At 39.5% G+C, this 19,867-nt stretch overlaps 2 protein-coding genes across 2 annotated transcripts in view; both read left to right on the plus strand.

The window, feature by feature from the left end:
* The window catches only part of LOC111580772 (olfactomedin-like protein 2A), a 31,501-nt gene extending 11,640 nt beyond the window's left edge, over positions 1-19,861 (plus strand). The window contains 11 exon segments of the mRNA XM_055011515.1: positions 3,085-3,192; positions 3,315-3,491; positions 5,758-6,004; positions 14,197-14,325; positions 14,328-14,465; positions 14,468-14,507; positions 14,684-14,708; positions 14,710-14,790; positions 14,792-14,812; positions 14,814-14,871; positions 17,661-19,861. Of these exon segments, the coding sequence (XP_054867490.1) occupies positions 3,085-3,192; positions 3,315-3,491; positions 5,758-6,004; positions 14,197-14,325; positions 14,328-14,465; positions 14,468-14,507; positions 14,684-14,708; positions 14,710-14,790; positions 14,792-14,812; positions 14,814-14,871; positions 17,661-18,265 (1,629 nt within the window). The 3' untranslated portion in view covers positions 18,266-19,861.
* Positions 19,450-19,867, plus strand: part of LOC129349131 (olfactomedin-like protein 2A) — a 15,768-nt gene continuing 15,350 nt past the window's right edge. The window contains exon 1 of the mRNA XM_055011350.1: positions 19,450-19,455. Within this exon, the coding sequence (XP_054867325.1) occupies positions 19,450-19,455 (6 nt within the window). The remainder of the gene's footprint in view (positions 19,456-19,867) is intronic.

Consider the following 19,867-nt stretch of genomic DNA (forward strand, 5'->3'; position numbering starts at 1 on the left):
GAGATCATGGGTACAAGTGGCCAAAATGAGCTTCCTCCGCAGGGTGGCTGGGCTCAGCCTTAAAGATAAGAAGCTCGGACATCCAGAAGGAGTTCGGAGTAGAGCCGCTCCTCCTTCACGTCTAAAGGAGTCAGTTGAGGTGGTTTGGATATCTGATACAGGGGCCTCCAGGGAGACTTCCTTTGGAGGTTTTCCCAAGCACTTCCACCTGAGAGGTGACCCCAGGGTAGACCCAGAACCTTTTATGTGTCTCATCTGGCCAGGAAACACCATGGGATCCCTAAGGGGGGCTTCGTAATCTGCCTCCATGGCCCAACCCCGGATAAGCAGAAGATAATGGATGGATGGATGGATGGATGGATAGATGGATGAATGGGAAATTATTAAGATTAACTTTTTGAAATAAAGAAATTTAAACAACTGTGATCTATAGTTAGCCAGTGAGATAATTTGGGCACACATATAATGAATCTACAGGAAATTATTACCCAAATCAGCTCCCCTTCAGTTTTAGCTTCAATGTTTGTCTGACCAGCCTGCATCTTCACTGGTTGGGGTCACTCTTGTTGTGTTTGAAGTATTTTTTTAGGCCACAGCAGGTAGTTTTTTCTGTGAAAAAAACTCTTTAAACCCACTATCAACGATGTGCTCAACAGACAGACACACTTAGCAACTAGCTGGTGAGCTCAGTGGAGTATTTAGCAGCTAAAGAGCAAGACATTTCCTTCACCAATTGGTAGTGATCAAAAACAAAGCAAAAGGAGAGGGACATTGGACTTACCTGTTAGCCTGGAACACAACAAATAACTGACATGGTTGTTCTTTAACTATTGGAGGTGTAAATAAGTAACTGCTGCCAGAACTGCTCCCAAAAAAGTCTGATATTGTAGATTTAAATATAAAAACACAATACCCATTTAATTGAAGCTAATCTGCCTATTTATAAATGCCTCTTCTTTGAGGAATTTTGCTTCTCAAGACATGATAGGCTCCCATACACAATAAAAAGTTTGGTGCAGCTAGTGTCGAATTACAAAATGCACTTTTAACAATCTTACCAGCAATGACCATTTTTTTATGTAGCATATTTAGAGCAAGAAAAGAGCTACATTGTGGCTCAGTGATTAGTTTCACCTTGCAGCTTGAAGATCCCTGGTTTGCGTCCCCACCTTCTCAGGATCTTCCTGCATGGAATTTGCATGTTCTCCCTGTACATGTGTGGGTTTTCTCCAGGTTCTCCGGCTTCCTCTCACAGTCCAAAAACATGCTGAGATTAAATGGTAATTCTAAATTATCTGTAGGTGTGAATGTGAGTGTGATTGTTTCTCTCTATGTGTAGCACTGTGATAGACTGTTACCTGTCCAGGTGTCCCCTGCCTTCGTCCTCAGTCAGCTGGGATGGACTCCAGCCCCCCAACAACCCTAAAGCGGTGTATAGGTAACCAATGAGCAACAAAAGTCGAGAGCAAACGTTCGGGCAGCACAGCCATCTGCCTGCAAGTGGAAATGGTGGTGAAATCATCCTCTGGCTGATAAACTGATAAATTGAATGCAATTTATCATTGCTAAATTTAGGCCAGTAGTTCCTGATATAGTCTGGACAGTATAAGCAACTGCTAAAGAGTCATCTGAATCAAAGAAATATCTGAAATAGTATCTAGTTAATAATTTGACTTAGGTTTCAGTGATTATTTTCTGGTTCCTTTCATCATCATGGACTAAATATCTGGGGTTTTGAGCTGATAATTGAACAATACAAGCAACCTGAAAAAAATATACTGGGTTTTAGAAAACTGTGCTATATTTTGTCACTTTTTTGACATTAGATTTTTAAAAATCAATAAAATTATCAATGTAGAAATAATCACATTACATACTATGCGGATATTGAAATGGTTTGTTACAGCAGGACATGGAGATACTTAGAAGGTAGCTGCACACACAGATTGACACAATACACAATAAAAACATAGAAATAATGAAAGAACACAGTACATCCAATGAATGACCTAGGTTTGAATACTTTCACTTGTGAATTTTAACTTGAAGAATAGCAATCAGTTAAGCATTTCACCACTTCTTTATCATTCTTTAACATGTTTTGTGAACACATCAGCACACCTCTGCACATACCTAAAACACACGTTCATTCGGCCCAAGCAGGAAAAGCATGTGATGTTCCATATGTTCCATGCATATCCCTTACATTTGCTAGAATATCTGTTTCCAAACATATAAATGTCCTAAGAGGAAAATATATATACACAAATACAGAAATAACTAAACATATAAACACAAACTGAAGACCTAAAGCAATTTGCTTCAGATATTGTGCTCGTAACATTTAGACCTCTGATAGAGGAGGGAAAAATAGATCCTTATCAACATAGTTTAGGCATTCAAAGATTGAAGGAGAGACAATGAGGGATCAGGTGAAAGGCAGACTCCTAATATGAGTTATGAATCGCGACCAGGTTTTGTCATATTTATCCTCAAGTCCACGTACTGTATACTTAATTTTTTCTAAGTCTAATCTCAACATCATCTCTCTAACCCAGTGGATGTACATAGCAGGATTCTGTGCCTTGCAGTTCAGCAGTGTCAGACGCCGGGCATGCAGTGATGCATAAGTGATTGCATTTCTGTGGAGACAGGACACCCCAAACTCATCCCTAACTATTCCAAAAATAGCTGTTAAAGGGTCAGGTTGCAGTGCTTTGCCAGGTATCACCGAAAGTGATTGGAAGATTGAAGACCAAAAATTATGCAAAGACGGACATGACCAGAACATATGTTCCAAGGAGACAGGGGTATATTGACATCTAGGACAGTTTGGTGTAACATCTGGGTATAATTTGGATATGATCTGACTCTCTTTTAACCTATAGATTAACCTGGTATATCTCAGAATGTGGCTCAAACAGAGAGCACTCAGCTGGCAGTGTGGATGTCAGTAATGGCAACTGGGCTAAATGTTTTGGAGGGTACTTAAGATATTACTGCTGTTAAACAGTGTCACATAAAGCTGTTGGCTTTGTATTCAGATGATGGTGAATAATGCTAGTTCATCTCCCTTTATGGCAGCTCCAGTCCATGGTGGACCTCCTTGAGGGAACTCTTTACAGCATGGACCTATTGAAAGTCCACTCCTACATTAACAAAGTGATGTCACAGATGAACACCCTGGAAGAGGTAAGAAAGAAAACACACTCACTGCCTCATTTAGTTAAAATCAAAAGGCTAGTTGGAGACAAGGCACTGGGAAGAGGCTTATTTCATGCATAATAATTATTGTAATGGTTGTGATATTGCAGACAATTAAGACCAACCTTACACGAGAGAATGAATTTGTTCGGGACAGCATGATGAGCCTCACCAACCAGTTTAAGAGATATGAGAACTACTCCAACATTATGATGAGCATCAAGAAGGAGATCTCCAGTCTCAGCCTGCAGCTGCTGCAGAAAGACTCCTCTGAGAGCAAAGCACAGGTAAGGAACAGCACACTCTGAATTAAAGCTTTCTGTTTCAAGCATCCTGTTGTGGTTTCAGTTCAAAGAGAGGGTGGACCCGACACAGGACACAGGGGGCAGGTTTGACAAACAAAAAGCAAGCTTTACTCTGCTTAAGCTGATACAACATACCAAAAATACAGCAGGGTAACAAAAAATGGAGAACAGGCTGAGGCAGTTATTAAAGAACAGTAGAAATATTTAAAGAGCTAGACAAGGCTACAACTGGGAACACATGGCACGAAGTACACAGATGAGGAACACAGGGGGAAGGCACAAGCAAGGAGCACAGGAAAACTGAAGGAATGTCCACAGTAATGCTCTCCATTTAAGGAAGGCAAAACCAAACCAACATGCCTGAAAATAGATAGCACTGCTGAACATGGGTAAAGCTGCAAATAACAGCTTGTCTCGTGCCCATGGAGGCAGAAGTAGCATGTTGAAGAGCAGAATTTAACAGCTGCTAGCAAAGACAATAAGATCAATGAGGTAGATGTCTTTGTGTTGTTTTAGGAAAGCGACATGACAAATCTCACACAGCCAGACCATTCTGTAGTACCGAATTAGTGCTGTGTAGAATGGTCTGTCTGCACCTCATTAACATTCTGGTTTCGGGGGACAAGCTCTGGCACAGTGGTGTTTCATTAAACCAAGAACACAATGCACCAAAGATCTTCTTTTCCTTTCGGCTTTTCCCTTCAGGGTCGCCACAGCGAATCATCTGCTTCCATCTATCCCTGTCCTCTGCATCCTTTTCTCTCATACCAACTAACTTCATGTCCTCTGTCACTATATCCATAAACCATCTTTTCCTCAGTGCCACTGTCTCTAAGCCAGACAACATCACTGGTTTTCTATACCTTTCATTTCATTCTTGCTGATACTCTTTTATCACACCTGACACTTTTTTTCCACCCGTTCCAACCTGCTCGTACACGCTTCCTCACCTCTTTTCCACACTCTCCATTGCTCTGAAGTGTTGACCCAAAGTACTTAAAATCCTCCACCTTCTTTATCTCTGCTCCCTGTAACCTCACCCTTCCACTTCCCTCTCATTCACACACATGTATTCTGTCTTGCTGCAGCTAACCTTCATTCCTCTGAGAATGCACTAACGATATTTACTCAGAATAGTGTTGATGGAATCGTTTTGGTGAAACACATGGATGCAGGGAGGCAAGCATCGTCTTTATGATGGATAATTCACTGAAAAAAAAAAAAATTAGCCGGGCTGCCTTACTGCATGATCCAAACCTTATAAAATTTTAAACATGTATTACTTGCACCGGGGTTTTTGTTGCTGTTTCCAATAGTGAAAAGGATTTTGAAAATGACAACATGTATATAAGAGAAAGAGAGGAGAACATAGTGTGAAAATTGTGGCCAATGCCAGATTTATACCCACAACCTATAATCTGTTGAGTCAGGCCAGAATAGTCCAGATGCTGATTGAAACAATGGGCCAAGTTGCAAACTTGTAGCTGCAACCTGCATCTAGTGAGTAAAACTACTTCAGTTTTGACTTGGAATTGGTGGAATTTATTTACCTTTCGAACCCAACAGAAAGTTTGGGGCACAGAGGGTTAAAATCTTGGGTCCTAACCAATATCACTGCTGCTCATGGCTGTCTGTTGTCATTAAAAGAAAAAAAGCCAAAAAACTCAGTGTACACTACCTTCACAGCACCAAATGGCTAGCTGTGGAGCATCTGAACATAGTGGAGCATTTAGGTGCTAAACGGGCAGATATTTCCCACACAAACTTATAGACCCCAAACCACACACAAACATGCGCGCGCACACACACACACACACACACACACACACACACACACACACATATATATGTATGTGTGTGTGTGCGTGTGTGTGTATATATATATATATATATATATATATATATATGTAGAAGAGAGAGAGAGAGATAGCTAGATATAGATAGATATATGGTAAACTGTACAGTTATATGTTTTGTGTAATACATATCTATGTGTACGTTGTGTTCTTTCAAGCATAATTATCAAGAACAGTTATGAACAGACCAAATCAAGAAAGAAAAGAGCAATGTGAATGTTACTTATACATCTATATATTCTTGGGTTTTTGTACTTGTTGTTAGTGGTGGTGTTTTGGACTCAGTCTTTAAGCAGCATAAGCTAATCACACACTTTCACAAACAGTCAGCAATATAAAACCCACAAGCCAGTATTTCCAACTGCCCTGACATAACCTGAATGTCTTTACAGGACACTAACGATGAAAAAGCCAAGGAGGCCATAAAAATACCCAACAAAAAGACCCCTGCTGCCAAACCCCCTCCCAAACCACCCAAAGAAAAGGTCGTCAAGCCCAAGAAAGACGTCATTAAACCTGGAAAACCAGTCAAGCCTGACCCTACGGCCAAAGCCAAGGCAGTTGGCCACCAGCCTGGTGTGGTGAGGGGCATCACATACTACAAGGCAACCAAAAACGATGAGGATGAGCATAGAGGAGGTGAGAGTTTTCGGCTTGGCTTGGACACTCTGTATACTCTCCCAGCATAGTGTTGTGTTCATAGAAAGCCACCCTCTATGAGCTAAAGCAAACAGTGTGCTCACACTTTAGCTGAGTTTGCACTCCCATCTGTGTGCGATCATCTGTGTGTGATCCACTGTGGGTGTTGAAAATGATCCAAATTAGTTTCTTCAGCATTCTCATCTGACCCCACATGACACCTTCCTGGATCAGAACCAGCCAGCGGCCGTGGAGTCATAGAACCAGATTTGCTTTAGTTTCCAACAGAGAACAGTTGAAAGTTTTCCTTAGGATGTTGTTTTACACAAGTGTGAGATAAGGCTATAATTGTGTTGCAAACTTTCCACTTAAGTGCGAGGCAATAAAACTAGGAATCCAGCGCTGTGTGGCACACAAAATCCCCACAATAAAAGAATTATTCCGGTGTTGTTTTTAGCAAAGCTGGTCTAGTCAGCGCGCACTTGGATTGTTGGTGGATTCAACAAGCAGGAAATCCAAATCTTTTATTGACAAAATACATGGAGCTGATGGAATGCTGTCTCAAAGCAGCGCTGCCATGTCCATGACATGCCTCAGCGTCACTCCTCATGGTAATATGTGGGGACCCTCACCAATGCAGAGAAAACATTTCCTGACTCCTTCCAATCCTCTTTAAGTCTAGTTGAGTGAATAGGTATGCTGCGTTTATACAGGGCACACGCACATAACGCTGTCAGACCGTGTGTTCTGCCATGTATGTGAATCAGAGAGGGCCCAGCCACCCTTGTTAAATCACTGAAACTGTCTGGCTGCATTTCCATAATCTGTAGCAAAGAGCACAGAGCAGGAACCTCTATTCAGCCCGGGAACGTTGATTCACCTTCATGCTTTTGTGCATATCACCAAATTCAGGCACAATGACACACATTTTTACTGAGAGCTGACAGTGTTATCAGTTTTGTTGGGGTTCAATGAGGAAAATATTAACTACGACTAGCGACCTCCTGATGCAAGGGGAAAAGCTGCTTTGTGTGTTGTGCTTTGCTGAAAAACATTTTAAAAAATAAAGTGAAACGAAGTACAACCATTAGAGTTTACATTCGGTCGTCAGACTTGCACAAGAGCATCTTTACCAAGTCAAAACAGGATGGAATTTAGGTCACACAGACTCACAAAAATCTTTGCAGACATACAAACACAGAATCTATAAATTCTAAGATCTTTATAGAGGTCCTTACAAAGTCTGAAAAAGATGTTGCAAGGTTAAGTGCACTGTGGCACGATGAAGCACAGGGAGGACAAAACCTCACACTGCAGTAGTGAGCTGGACAAATAAGTAGTCTTTTATTTACAGTTTCTAAAAGAAACATTCATTTTATCTACTATACAGTGTCTTACGAAATTGCACAGAAACTATACCCAACATCCATCAACTTAGACCGTCATGCGTTGCAACCTGACTGTCTGTTCTAAGACCTAATCCAAACTCTAAGAAGAGGAAATCCATCCATCCATCCATTATCTGTACATCACTTAATCCTCATTAGGGTCACGGGGGGCTGGAGTCTATCCCAGCTGAATTGGGGTGAAGGCAGGGGACACCTGGACAGGTAACAGTCTATCACAGGGATACACATAGAGACAAACAATCACACTCGCATTCACACCAATGGATAATTTAGAAATATCAATTAACCTCAGCATGTTTTTGGACTGTGGGAGGAAGCTGGAGAACCTGGAGAAAATCCACGCATGCACAGGGAGAACGTGCAAACTCCATGCAGAACGATCCTGAGAAGGTGGGGACGCAAACCAGGGATCTTCAAGCTGCAAGGTGAAAGTGCTAACCACCAAGCCACTGTGCAGCACGAAGAAGAAATCATAAATCTTAAAATATTTGTGCATGCTTCAATATTTATCTCTTATTGCATCACACGTCCAATCTGAGAACCCACCTACTCATATACCACATAAAAGAACATCCCTGGGTGCTTTAGAAAAAACAACTGGACTTCTTTTTTGGGTTCTTAAAAACGTTTCACCTGAGAGGCGAAACATCTTCAATAACCTAAAGAGAAGTCCAGTACCTTTTTACAGAAGCTCCTGGGGGGGGGGGCGAATATTAGAATAAGTTCATATCGTAATGTCCAACGGGGGGACATATCGGGCGAACTGACAAGACGAATACCGTTTGCGCGACATCGTCCAACGGGGCGATCCGAATATTTGGATCTCAAAATAAATATTCGGATACCACAGTCACGACCGAATATTCGTATATTCGGGTCCAGTCCTACTGGTTACATGCACATAGTTGGCGAGCAGAGCATACGTATACGTCATCACGCAGCGCTATAAGAGGAAGACGGCTTTGTTTTGATTTGCTGGTTGTACACCTCATTGGATTGTGCTACATTTGCTAACACGTAGGAGAGCGTGAGTTACAGCGAAAATCGACTTATGTCACACCGTAGGAACAGAATTTCGACGTAAGTTGAGAATTTCCTGTACAAGCAAATGCAAACTCTCTTTGTAAAATATCTAAAGCTGAAACTGGAAATTGTTAGAAGCAATAGTAAAGATTCAAGAACAGACATGTGGGCCAAGGCAGGCAAAACCTGCATGGCCTTTAAAAAAGAACTTAACTGACATGATCTCATTTTCAAAACATTTTAAAGAGGTCTTTGATTTACACTGTAGTAAAGAAAGAGAATAAATATGATATGCATCACATCTGCTTTACTAAACACAGATGAATGTCCTGTCTGTTAATAATTAGTCCCCTTTCATTTTACATCTCTTGGCCATGGGTATAAATACTGTAACTAATTTAGCTTCCTAGTTTGGTTTGGGAATTTGTGTTCCATCTAATTCGAGGAACAGTTGAAAAACTCTTTAACTGCTTATCAACTTTGTGAAACCCAACTGTTAAATGTGTATAATCTTCTCTGAATATTGTTTCCTTGAACTCTCATCATGTCCACGTGTTCAGTCTGCATGTGAGGAAGATGCTCTGCTCATGTAGCACTGCTCTAATCTCCCTACATCTGTCTGGCATCAAACACCATCAGCATATGACGACCAGACGGAGACAGCCTTTGATACAACCTGCTGACTTTTTACCAAAGGGGTTAGTGACTACTGAAACCTAAATCTCAAAAGAAAGAAGCCAAACTTTGACCAGTATGGGCTTTTAAGCAATATAATATAATAAAATAAGAATTCAGTTCATGTTATCCAAAACCCCCTCAAGCAGTGTGTTGACAATCACAGGGTGCTAAAGGCCTCCGAATGCTTCCAGCGATTGAGGTCATACAGCATACTGTCCAATCATATCTAAAGGAAAACATGTTACGCCTGTTCTAAATGCTCACAGTTAAAGCTTGCTATCATAATAAGAATGAGACTGTGGAGGATGAAAAAATTACTAAAGTATAATAATTGAATGCACACAATAGTTAAGTATGAATACATTTTGGAAAAAAAAAATAAAGAAAGCCACAGAATCAAATAATTTTTTCTGTTTATTTCTATATCACCATAAACTTTTACTGAAGCTATTTTGTAAATTTGCATTTCTTTTTTAATTAATGCATTTCTTTATTTAATAGATCTCAACCTTTATTCATTAAAATATTTATGTATTACTACACTACCATTCAAAAGCTTGGGGTCATTGTCATGACACAGCGTGTGATGAAATGCAATCTTTCACACATTCCACCTTGTTAGGAAGCTGGGGTCATGGCAGAGGGTCAATCGCACAACCTGGAGCAGGGAGCACAGCACTATCTGTGTATGCTGTGTCACTATGGGAAACAAGAATACAACTTCTGAGCAACAACCTACAGACTGAAAGTTTAGTGAAGTCTTGTCTTTTTGAATCACGCAGTAAAGCAGACCTGTTTGTTCTTTTAGTGGATTGGTCATTTTAGTGACAGTGCTGCCTCCCTGCAGGTTCCACTAAAACAGTTCCTCCATCTCTACTTTGCAGGGGCTCCATCACCACATCTAAACGAGAGCATTTTTTTCCCTTATAGCGAAACCACTCTCCAGCACTGATAGAGCGCTGTACAAATAGATCTGGTTACAGCTGACCCAATCAGCTAAACATGAACTGACTGGTCACACATTTGAATGGCATGTTCATGTAGCAGGGGTGACATGAGTAATAATAAGCAGGTTGTGGACATATATTGGCCTTTTCATCCTTACAGGAAACACACATTAATATGGAAGCCAGTATTGAAGACATTTCCACTGAAACAGACCTCCTAACTGAAATCATCAGGCATGTTTTGGCATCATTGAGGACTTACACTAGCATTCAAAAGTTTGGGGTCACCCAGACAATTTACTGTTTTTCATGAAAATTCACACTTTTATTCATGTGCTAACATAATTGCACAAGGGTTTTCTAATCATCAATTAGCCTTTCAACACCATTAGCTAACACAATGTAGCATTAGAACACAGGAGTGATGGTTGCTGGAAATGTTCCTCTGTACCCCTATGGAGATATTCCATTAAAAATCAGCTGTTTCCAGCTAGAATAGTCACTTACCACATTAACAATGTCTACACTGGATTGATCATTCATTTAATGTTATCTTCACTTAAAGAAATGAAGCATTTTCTTTCAAAAATAAGGACATTTCTAAGTGACCCAAACTTTTGAACGGTAGTGTTGGTCTATATGTTTATAAGAGGTTGCAGTTAATGGAGCACTTTTGTCTGGTTCTCCCTGCCACCCAATCCTGCTTTAGACTGACTTTAGGACCACCCACCCAATTGAGAAATAGTTACAGAAATTCATGGATAAACGAATGAAGAAAGTGCAAAGGAAGAACCCATTACACTGTGGTGAGGATCTGGTCCACTTTTAATAAAATTGTAAGCCAGAGGAGCAGTCTTGGTGGACGATTTGCTCTCCAATTACTCTGCTGCATTCATGCATATTATTAAATACACTACTGTACATATATATATATATGTATGTATGTATATATATATATATATATATATATATATATATATATATATATATATATATATATATATATATATATATATATATATGTTAGTGGTGGGACGCGATTAAAAAATTTAATGTAATTACAGGCTTTGTAATTAATTAATCACAATTCATTGCAGTTTTGTCAAATGGCAATATTTGACACAATAAGTGAAGTTTTTCAATTCAAATAAAATTGTGGTTGACAGTTGAATCAATGAATACACATATACGTGTTTATAATTTAAAATTTATTTTAAAAAAGGAAAATGGGACATATAGAAAAAAGTGATTTGATGACTCAAAGCCTGAATTTAGTTGTTTTTTCCACTGTATGGCACATAAAATCAGCATAAGTAGTTCAAGGAGCTTCAGAAAGTTGAAAATCCAGAGATTCATTCTGTTTTCATCTTTTCTGGGTCTGATAAATGGTGTAATTTTGATGGTTCTTTTTATAGGAAAATCAATTTTTATTTATATAATTTTTTTTATAAACAAAACGTTTATAATTAAGTTATTAAAAGAGATATTTTTGTTGTTTAGGTTATTCCTCCTCCAAGGAGGCAGAGCATCGACGGAGTAAAAACTTAAACCACAAAAATGTTTCATTTCTATTTATCTGCATTTTTCATCTGTCTGCTACATTCACAGATTACTGCAAATCTAAGTGCAATTATAGCGATTTTATTCAACATTTTAAGACTTTCTGTAAACTCAAGCACTGTCTAGAAAAGTGGTCTATTATGGGATGGCTACACCGTTAGCCGTTAGCATGACTCGTAGCTAACGTTAGCTCTGGTGCTAACAGCAACATGTTTTACATTGAGGTGATACCATCAGCTTGAAGTGACGCAGTGATCAGAAAAATCTTTGTTGTACAATTTACACACAACCAGGCTTTTATCCAAGCTGCCATCGGGAAGATTTTTTAAAAGGAAAATTTATGCCCAACAAGCTCAATCTCGTCTTCCTTCACTGTACACCAGTGGCTGACTTCACTCAGTACTTCCTGTGCTTCTTCTTCATGGCTTACAAACAGACTTTAGGTTCATTACCGCCACCTACTGGGCTGGAGTGTTCATCAGAGTTACCGGTGTGCCAGAAATGAGGGAACTGAGGAACTAATTGCGTTATTATTTTAAGGCGCTAAGTTTTTTGCGGTAATTAGTTATTAGCTATATAGTTATATGCATATATATATATATATATATATATTATATATTATATATATATATATATATATATATATATATAAATAACTCAAGCCCATTTTTGCCCAGATTACCAATGAGTCCTCCACAATGGAAGAACAAATGGAAGAAACAAAACTGTGTATGATATGACTGTTGAATTTTCTGTTTCACTATGTTACAAAAATTGTCAGATTATTCATTAAATCACAATAACTAACATGACAAATTGCAACATGGTGCTGTGTAGCACAACAGCAAAGCAATTCATCTTATATAAAGAGGAATTGTAGTCTTGACGTGTGGGATTCTCCAGATAGTTCACGATTTAACAGAAACACATTCTGATTTTGTTTTATAAAAATTGCAAACAATTTTTTTAATCAATCAATCAAAGTTTATTTGTATAGCCCTTTACAACAGCCTGCTTCACAGTAAAAACAAGAAAATAACTTAAAAACAGTACAGTTACTTTTAAACAGGACAGACAATTACACTCACACCTACGGGCAAATTTAGAGTAATCAATTAAGCACTGCATATTTTTTGGACTGTGGGAGGAAACCAGAGAACCCGGAGCAAACCCACACATGCACAGGGAGAACATGCAAACTCCATGCAGAAAGATCCAGGAAGGCCGGGACATGAAGCCGGGGATCTTTAGCTGCAAGGCGAGAAGTGCTAACCACTACACCACTTAGCAGCCCTGTAAAATATACAAATAAAACAATAAAATAAACAGCAATAAAACAGCACTAAAATACAACATCTAAAAGAAATAAAAGTAATAAAATGTCATGCTTGGTATGAAAAGCCATTTTAAACAGAAGAGTTTTGAGTTGTGATTTAAAAAGACCCAGATGGTTATTATTTTCCAAAGTTAATTTCAAAAGACTCCCTTTGTAAAAAATCTAGTTTTAAATCTTAGTTAGCATGTCTATATGGTATTTTTTTTGTTTGTTTTTTTGTTTGTTTTTTTGTTGTTGGGGTTTTTGTACTGTTAGAAGGGCCTATCATGACTGAAAGAATCAGTAAACCACAATGGTGGGCATTTCTAACAACAGTCTAAAAAACACACACTCAGACTTCCAGTGTTTCATATGTAACAAACTAAAGGAATGAACTTCCTGTGCCATTATTCTTCAACAAAACAGTTGTGAACACAGTCGTAGGTGAGCCGGTGTGCTTGAGCTGCAATGAATGGTGAGTGGTGAGTGGAGGAACATTTCAGAGTTACAACTAAGCCTTTTAAGGAAATAATTCAGACAAAAAACTTTTTTTCATGGGAAAAAAATGTCTAAATATGTAATGTTGGTCCACAGAGATGACTTTTTATGGGTTAAATCAAATCGCAAGGGCATCTGACAGTTTTAAGTTATCATTTTAGACAGAAACTTTTTAAGTAGGCCAGTGGCTATTTATGGTCATCATTTTCATTGGCAAAAATAGCTCTGGCTGTTTGACTGCTGACCTTAATACTTTATGGAGGCCTTGAGGTTGTAATAATAACTTTTCTTGTCAAGCAAAATGTTTGCCTCAGAATACTCCACAAAGAAACAAGCTGTGGTATTTGTACGGCCTGAGTAAGAAGGAAAAAGGAGAAACAATTTGATAGTAAGAAAGAGGGAGGAAGTTGGTATTCTGTATGTGCTGCTTTATTAATGTGAACTTCTGGAACACATCACACCTTTATAATGTCTTCCTTAGCAAGGAGCCACATGCTGTGTGCATTATACAGTGACTGAAAAGAATAAAACCATTTTTAGAGACAGCTCACTACTGCATCATTCCACCCTAAAGTAACTGTGACGAGAAGAAGTAACAAGAACAAGAGGCCCGCTTGTTTACAGCTATAAAAAGCTAGTATGGATTGAGTGACCTTGATTGGCCGTCTGGTGTGTTTTCAGAGCAGAAATTAGTTCAAGGTTACAGATTTCTGCTTGTTTTTTCTCTTGTCCTGACTCCTTACTTTCACTCCTCCCTCCCAGACAATTCTGCCAAATGTACACAGTCCCACCACGTCACAGGAAAACCCAGTCTGAAGATGGTGGGGCAGAAATGTTCTTGGAAAACTGTGGAGGCCACTGTGGCTGAGTCCATCGAAACCACTGCAGCTCCACTACTACAACTACAACAACTGCCACCACTACAACCACAAGCGCCACAACTTCCACCACTACTGTACCCACTACTGTCACAACTCAGAGTACACCAGCATCTGAAAGACCAGCTCCAACAGTTGTACTTGTGCTGGACAACTCAACAACAACAGTCGACCTTCTCTCCACAGAGCAGGTACGTGCCTGAAACACCCATCATGGTTAATCAGTGTTTTGTTGCAGTCAGTGTCTACAACAAAGAAAAACAAGCATTTAGTCAAGACATGTGGAAGTATATAATGGATTTAAGTCAATGTTAATGCAAGTCATTCTTTCCCAGTTGTAGATGTTGAGTGTTCTACTTCATGCTTCCTAGGAAGATCCTCAACTGTGAGGGGACTCCTGGCATCCATTGAGCAACCAGAGAAGCAGCACAGTTATGGGCGCAATGAGGGAGCCTGGATGAAGGATCCTCTAGCGAGAAGACTCCAAGATCTATGTCACTCAATTATTACTATGGCAAACAACCTAGGTGACTCCGCAACCTGGACAACTTCAAGCAAGGTGTGCTTTAACTGGGTCTCTTTGATAATACTACATACCATTTTCCACCTATTTGTGCTATGGTATTACAGTATTTAAGCTATGTTAAGGTCTCAGCTGGCCTTTATACCTGTCCGCATCCAGCACATTGACAACAAGAACTGACTGTTCACTTACACTCTAATATTCTCAGATCCAGACTTTGGGTGTTGTTATGGGATAATCAAATTCATCTCGTTAAGTCTTAAAGACTATATTTTGAATTTTCCACATGAAAAACCCTTTAAATTCAATCACTAACAGCTCCACAGCTGTATGGCCAAAAAGAACCTTGGGCTCTATGGATAGGAGACACAAATTTTGAACAACATTTTTACTCCTCATCCCCATCATCACAACATTTGAGATTAGAAAAACTCCAGCAAAATATATATTTTTACTTCGGCCTAGTCAAAACTGTAAATTAGAGAGTGAATAACTGCCTAATAACAATAAGCCAGTGAAACTGATGTTTTTGATCCAATTCTAAAAATTCTCAACAGCATCTCAATTAGATGCAACAGATGTGAAGCACAATAAGGCTACAATAAGTAACGGCTAGGTGTGTGCTGGACAAAGAACTCCAGGGTGGGAGGGGTAAATTGTCCTCACTGTTAACTATCTTTATTGGAAGAATCATAAACTTGTAAGAAAAAATGCAAACTGCTCAATCAATCAATCAATCAATCAATCAATCACTCAAACAGCCCTCACATGGTATCTCCCTACTTTCCTGTCCTGGTCATAGTTACATTTTTGAGGAGGTGCATGTCAGCTACAACGAAGCCTTCGGAGTTTTTTGATGCCTGCACATATAGTCACTATAGGTATGTTATACATTTCACTAAGACACACTCGTCACTCTTCACACTAAGAGTTACTGTTTGGGTGGGCTAGCAGTTTTGTCAGGCAGGTTTTATATCAGTGTTTACATAAGATCACATACAGTATCTTCTCTAAATCTTTTACATCATCTAACTCAGAATGAAATTATCTTCCCAACATATAGGTCTAACTCTGTTATCACCACGTAGTAATGTATAGCTGTGTTTTCTCTAATAACATCGGTGACATCTATTCATGCTGATAATCCAGTGAGGTCTGTGAGATTGATGAGCTCTGTGGAATGCAGGTCTTGGTTGCTTCATGATTCCAGTGGGTGGGAAAATCCGCTGCTCCCACATCCAAATCAACTGAGGAATTGGATTATACTCTCTGAGAGAGTTAAGACGATTTCCCCACGTAGGACTTGGCTTGTTGATTTAGATGTGTTTGGACAATGGGCTTTCTAAATGCACTTACATGTGAGGATTCCTGCAATGCGGTAAGCTCAGAGTGGTGTGCGGATGACTAGGTATCTTGATGAGTGGCAGTGATGCCTGCTGTTCCCTGACATGTGCTCTGGCCTTTCCTTTGAACTAGGCACAGCAGAGAGGGATTAAGAGTGTGGGTCGGCCTTAGGGGTGGGGCTGGTGTGTGCATGGGGGTGTTCAACTGCACATTGTTTTTGTCCTTCACTGGCCTTTAGTTATCATCATTATCTAAATCAGACTTCCTGAGGTTGGATGGTTAGCATAGCAGATAGGATGTGATTACAAAATGACACCGATAGTACAGAGTGTGTTTGTTCAGGAGTGAACTCCTAAACAAACTGCGTCACCATCACGAGAAGTCAGAGTATATACAGTCTGATAAAGCAAAAACAGTGTTTTTGGCTCCATGAAAGGAATAATATCAGCTTAGCCCAAACAGCTCTAGGTAGCCAACTCATAATTTATCTCTTTAGCTCTAAAACATTGTGAAGGAGTTTGTTTTACTTTGCAATAATGACTTGCTCACTATATAATATCCTGCTTACCGCATGCTTGAATGTAAACACATTCTGCTTTAAAATAATGTTAGTATGAGCTATATTTACCACATGTTGACCATTGAGGATTATCTCATTGTTTATCTCACCAAGTTAAGTCCAGGAAGTCAACAAACAGTTTGGCCTGAAAATTTGAATCCCTTATTGGTCATAACAGTTCCATCAATATAATTTTTGGATTGTTGAGTAAACATGTACATTAGAAGCTCAATAATCTAACTGCAGTGTTGACGGAAATGGCATTGTTTCTAGTTGAGACAAAATACTTATCCTTAAAACTCAATAGGAAATTGGCTAATGAAGTGAAGCCAGATGCATGATGTGAATCAAAAAGATGACTCAGGGAAATTATCTGGTTAATTGCATCAATCAGTTCATGTCTTAGTTCCAGATTTTGAGTGAAGTCTTTAGTCTACAGCTGCGTTAAAGAAGTAATTTTGTTGCAAGAGGTATTTTTTGATACAAGGTGTCCATCAGATAAATCATCAGGACTTCTTGGCTGTAAAGTGATCTGACTGTAGAATAGACTGAACACAGTGTTATATTATCCCATGTGTATGAAGGGATATTAGAATCTTGGATTTTGTTTACCACTTAACAGTCCTTGCAGTTATTTCAGAGAGAGCCTGGCTGGAGCTGAAGTTTGTTGGGAAATATTTCTGAGTAGGCCTAAATACAGTCAGACTTTTCTTGGATTCACAATGGAGCTGTCACTTGGGATGCCGATACCACTTTCACATACATTGCCAGTGATGCTTTGATGGAGGAAGATTGCATCAGGGGTGAAATAGTGTTGGGTTTTTTTAAACAAAATAGGTTTATTGACTAACGTGAAATGAGTGTACGCCAATGGTTTGTACTAATTTAGCAAAAGCTAACATAATTTTCTTGTTTATCCTAGGGCGGTGGAGCAACCTTTTCAAATTGCCTTACAACTGGATAGGCACAGGTCATGTGGTGTACAACGGAGCTTTCTATTACAACAGGGCCTTCACCAAGAACATCATAAAGTATGATCTGAGGATGCGCTACGTGGCAGCCTGGACACTGTTGCATGATGTTGTTTATGAGGACACCACCCCGTGGAAGTGGAGGGGTCACTCGGACATCGACTTTGCAGTGGACGAAAGTGGCTTGTGGGTGATTTATCCTTCCATGGACTATGACTACAACCAACAAGAGTTGATCGTCATCAGTAGACTGGATCCTGGAGATCTGTCCTTGAAAAAAGAAACAACCTACAGGACAGGTCTCAAGAGGAACTCTTACGGAAACTGCTTCATCATCTGCGGTGTCTTGTATGCTGTCAACGTGTACAACCAGAAGGAAGGTGAAGTGAGCTATGCTTATGACACCCACACCAACACTGAAGCCATCCCACGCCTGCCCTTCACCAATGAGTACTCCTTCACCACCCAGATTGACTACAACCCCAAGGAAAAGCTGTTGTATGCTTGGGACAATGGCCACCAGCTCACATATCGAGTAAACTTTGTTGACGAGTGAGCACATTTAGTTTGCGCCACAGAAAAGCTCACAGTTGGCCTGCCAGTATGGCACCTAAGTAGAAAGAAGATTCTCAGTATTTGACAGCCAAGAAGCAGCTACTTTGGACTCAACAGGACAAAGGATGAACCTACACCAGCCTTCCACTATCAGTGCTTGCTATTCAAACACCTGACCTCACGGTGTACTAAACATACATGCCTCAAACATGTAATGGGTTATGACTGTACAGTATGTCAATAGAGTGGACAGGGAACAGTGGAAAAAATCTCACAGGTTGAGTTGCATTTATCTAAAGCCAACAGCAATATTTTTATGTTCATTAATGACATGTCAGCAGGCTGGCCAACTAGCAGACAGACAGACATTTAAAAATTAACAACTTTTTTTTTTTACATCGATTTATTGTTTCTGAAGGGACACATTGAAGTTTGCATTTTGGATTTATCGCTAAATGTTGTTTTGGTAGTTTGTTCGTGAGATACTCACATCAGTCAAGCAGACAATTTCCCAAAGACTGTCTGTTAAACCATATATTGACAGAAAAGATGGAGGCAGGTCATTTCTCCTCTCCTCTGACTGTACTGACCGTATAATCCACTCTCAATGCACTGTCAAAGATGATAGAAAATTCCACTTATCTGACTCTTTTAACTATTATCCTTGGCTGAACCTTTTGCACACAAAAAGGACAGTGCCTTTTAGTGCTAGACAGTCCCAAATGGAGAAAGCTGTTGTAACTTTTACCATTCACCCTTATTTATCTTTCCTCTGTTACAGTATAAACTGCTGCAAATCACAGGCATAGCTCTTACATGGTTACAAGACAAGAATCAACAGTACAAATGCATCTCTTAAATACAGTCTGTGAACTTATTACAGACAAGTTATTTTGACCATGATTGTGACTGTCTTGCTATGGCGTTTATGACTGGCTAACAGCTAGCTGTTAGCTTTCCAGTTACAGTAGTTCAGAAGGCAGTCTTGCTAGGTAGCTTTCCAATCGAGGAACTCAGGGCAGGGTCAAGGTGGTGCAAACATTTAAAGGAAAGGACACAGAATCACACCTTTCAATCTTTATGTTAACATTTCAGTGTAAGATTCAACAGTTTGCAGTGTTAACTGAGAGTGCGCCAAACCAACAGCAAATATGTCATAATTAGTGGGCGTACTCAAATAGAGCAATGGAGGTTCGTCATGTACACTGTATGGTAAATTTTATGCTCTTAATGGCGAAGTTTGAGAGAAGAAGGCTGCAACTCAATTCAACACTGAGAGACCAGAAAAACTGTTGTCCTGTCTGAGTTTGACGAAATGATACTAGTGCAAGTGCCACTTTCTGATCTGCCTGAATGCGGGGCTACATTCTTCTTAGTCAATTGAATGCAGTTAGATTTTCATAAGCCATTTGGTGTTGCTTTGAAGGTCAGCTGGCCTAAGTAGCTGACTTAACATGGTAATCAAGTATGCCTAGATTTAACAATCATTATCAGACCTAGAATCTTACATGTCACCATTTTTGTCCAAAGTGTTTTTTGGCCTTGTCTCTTAACATTTAACTCAACCAATGAGGTTATTTCTGCCTCTAGAACATAGGCTTCT

The sequence above is a fragment of the Amphiprion ocellaris genome, chromosome 6 (genome assembly GCF_022539595.1).
Source record: "Amphiprion ocellaris isolate individual 3 ecotype Okinawa chromosome 6, ASM2253959v1, whole genome shotgun sequence".
Taxonomy (NCBI): Eukaryota; Metazoa; Chordata; class Actinopteri; family Pomacentridae; genus Amphiprion; species Amphiprion ocellaris.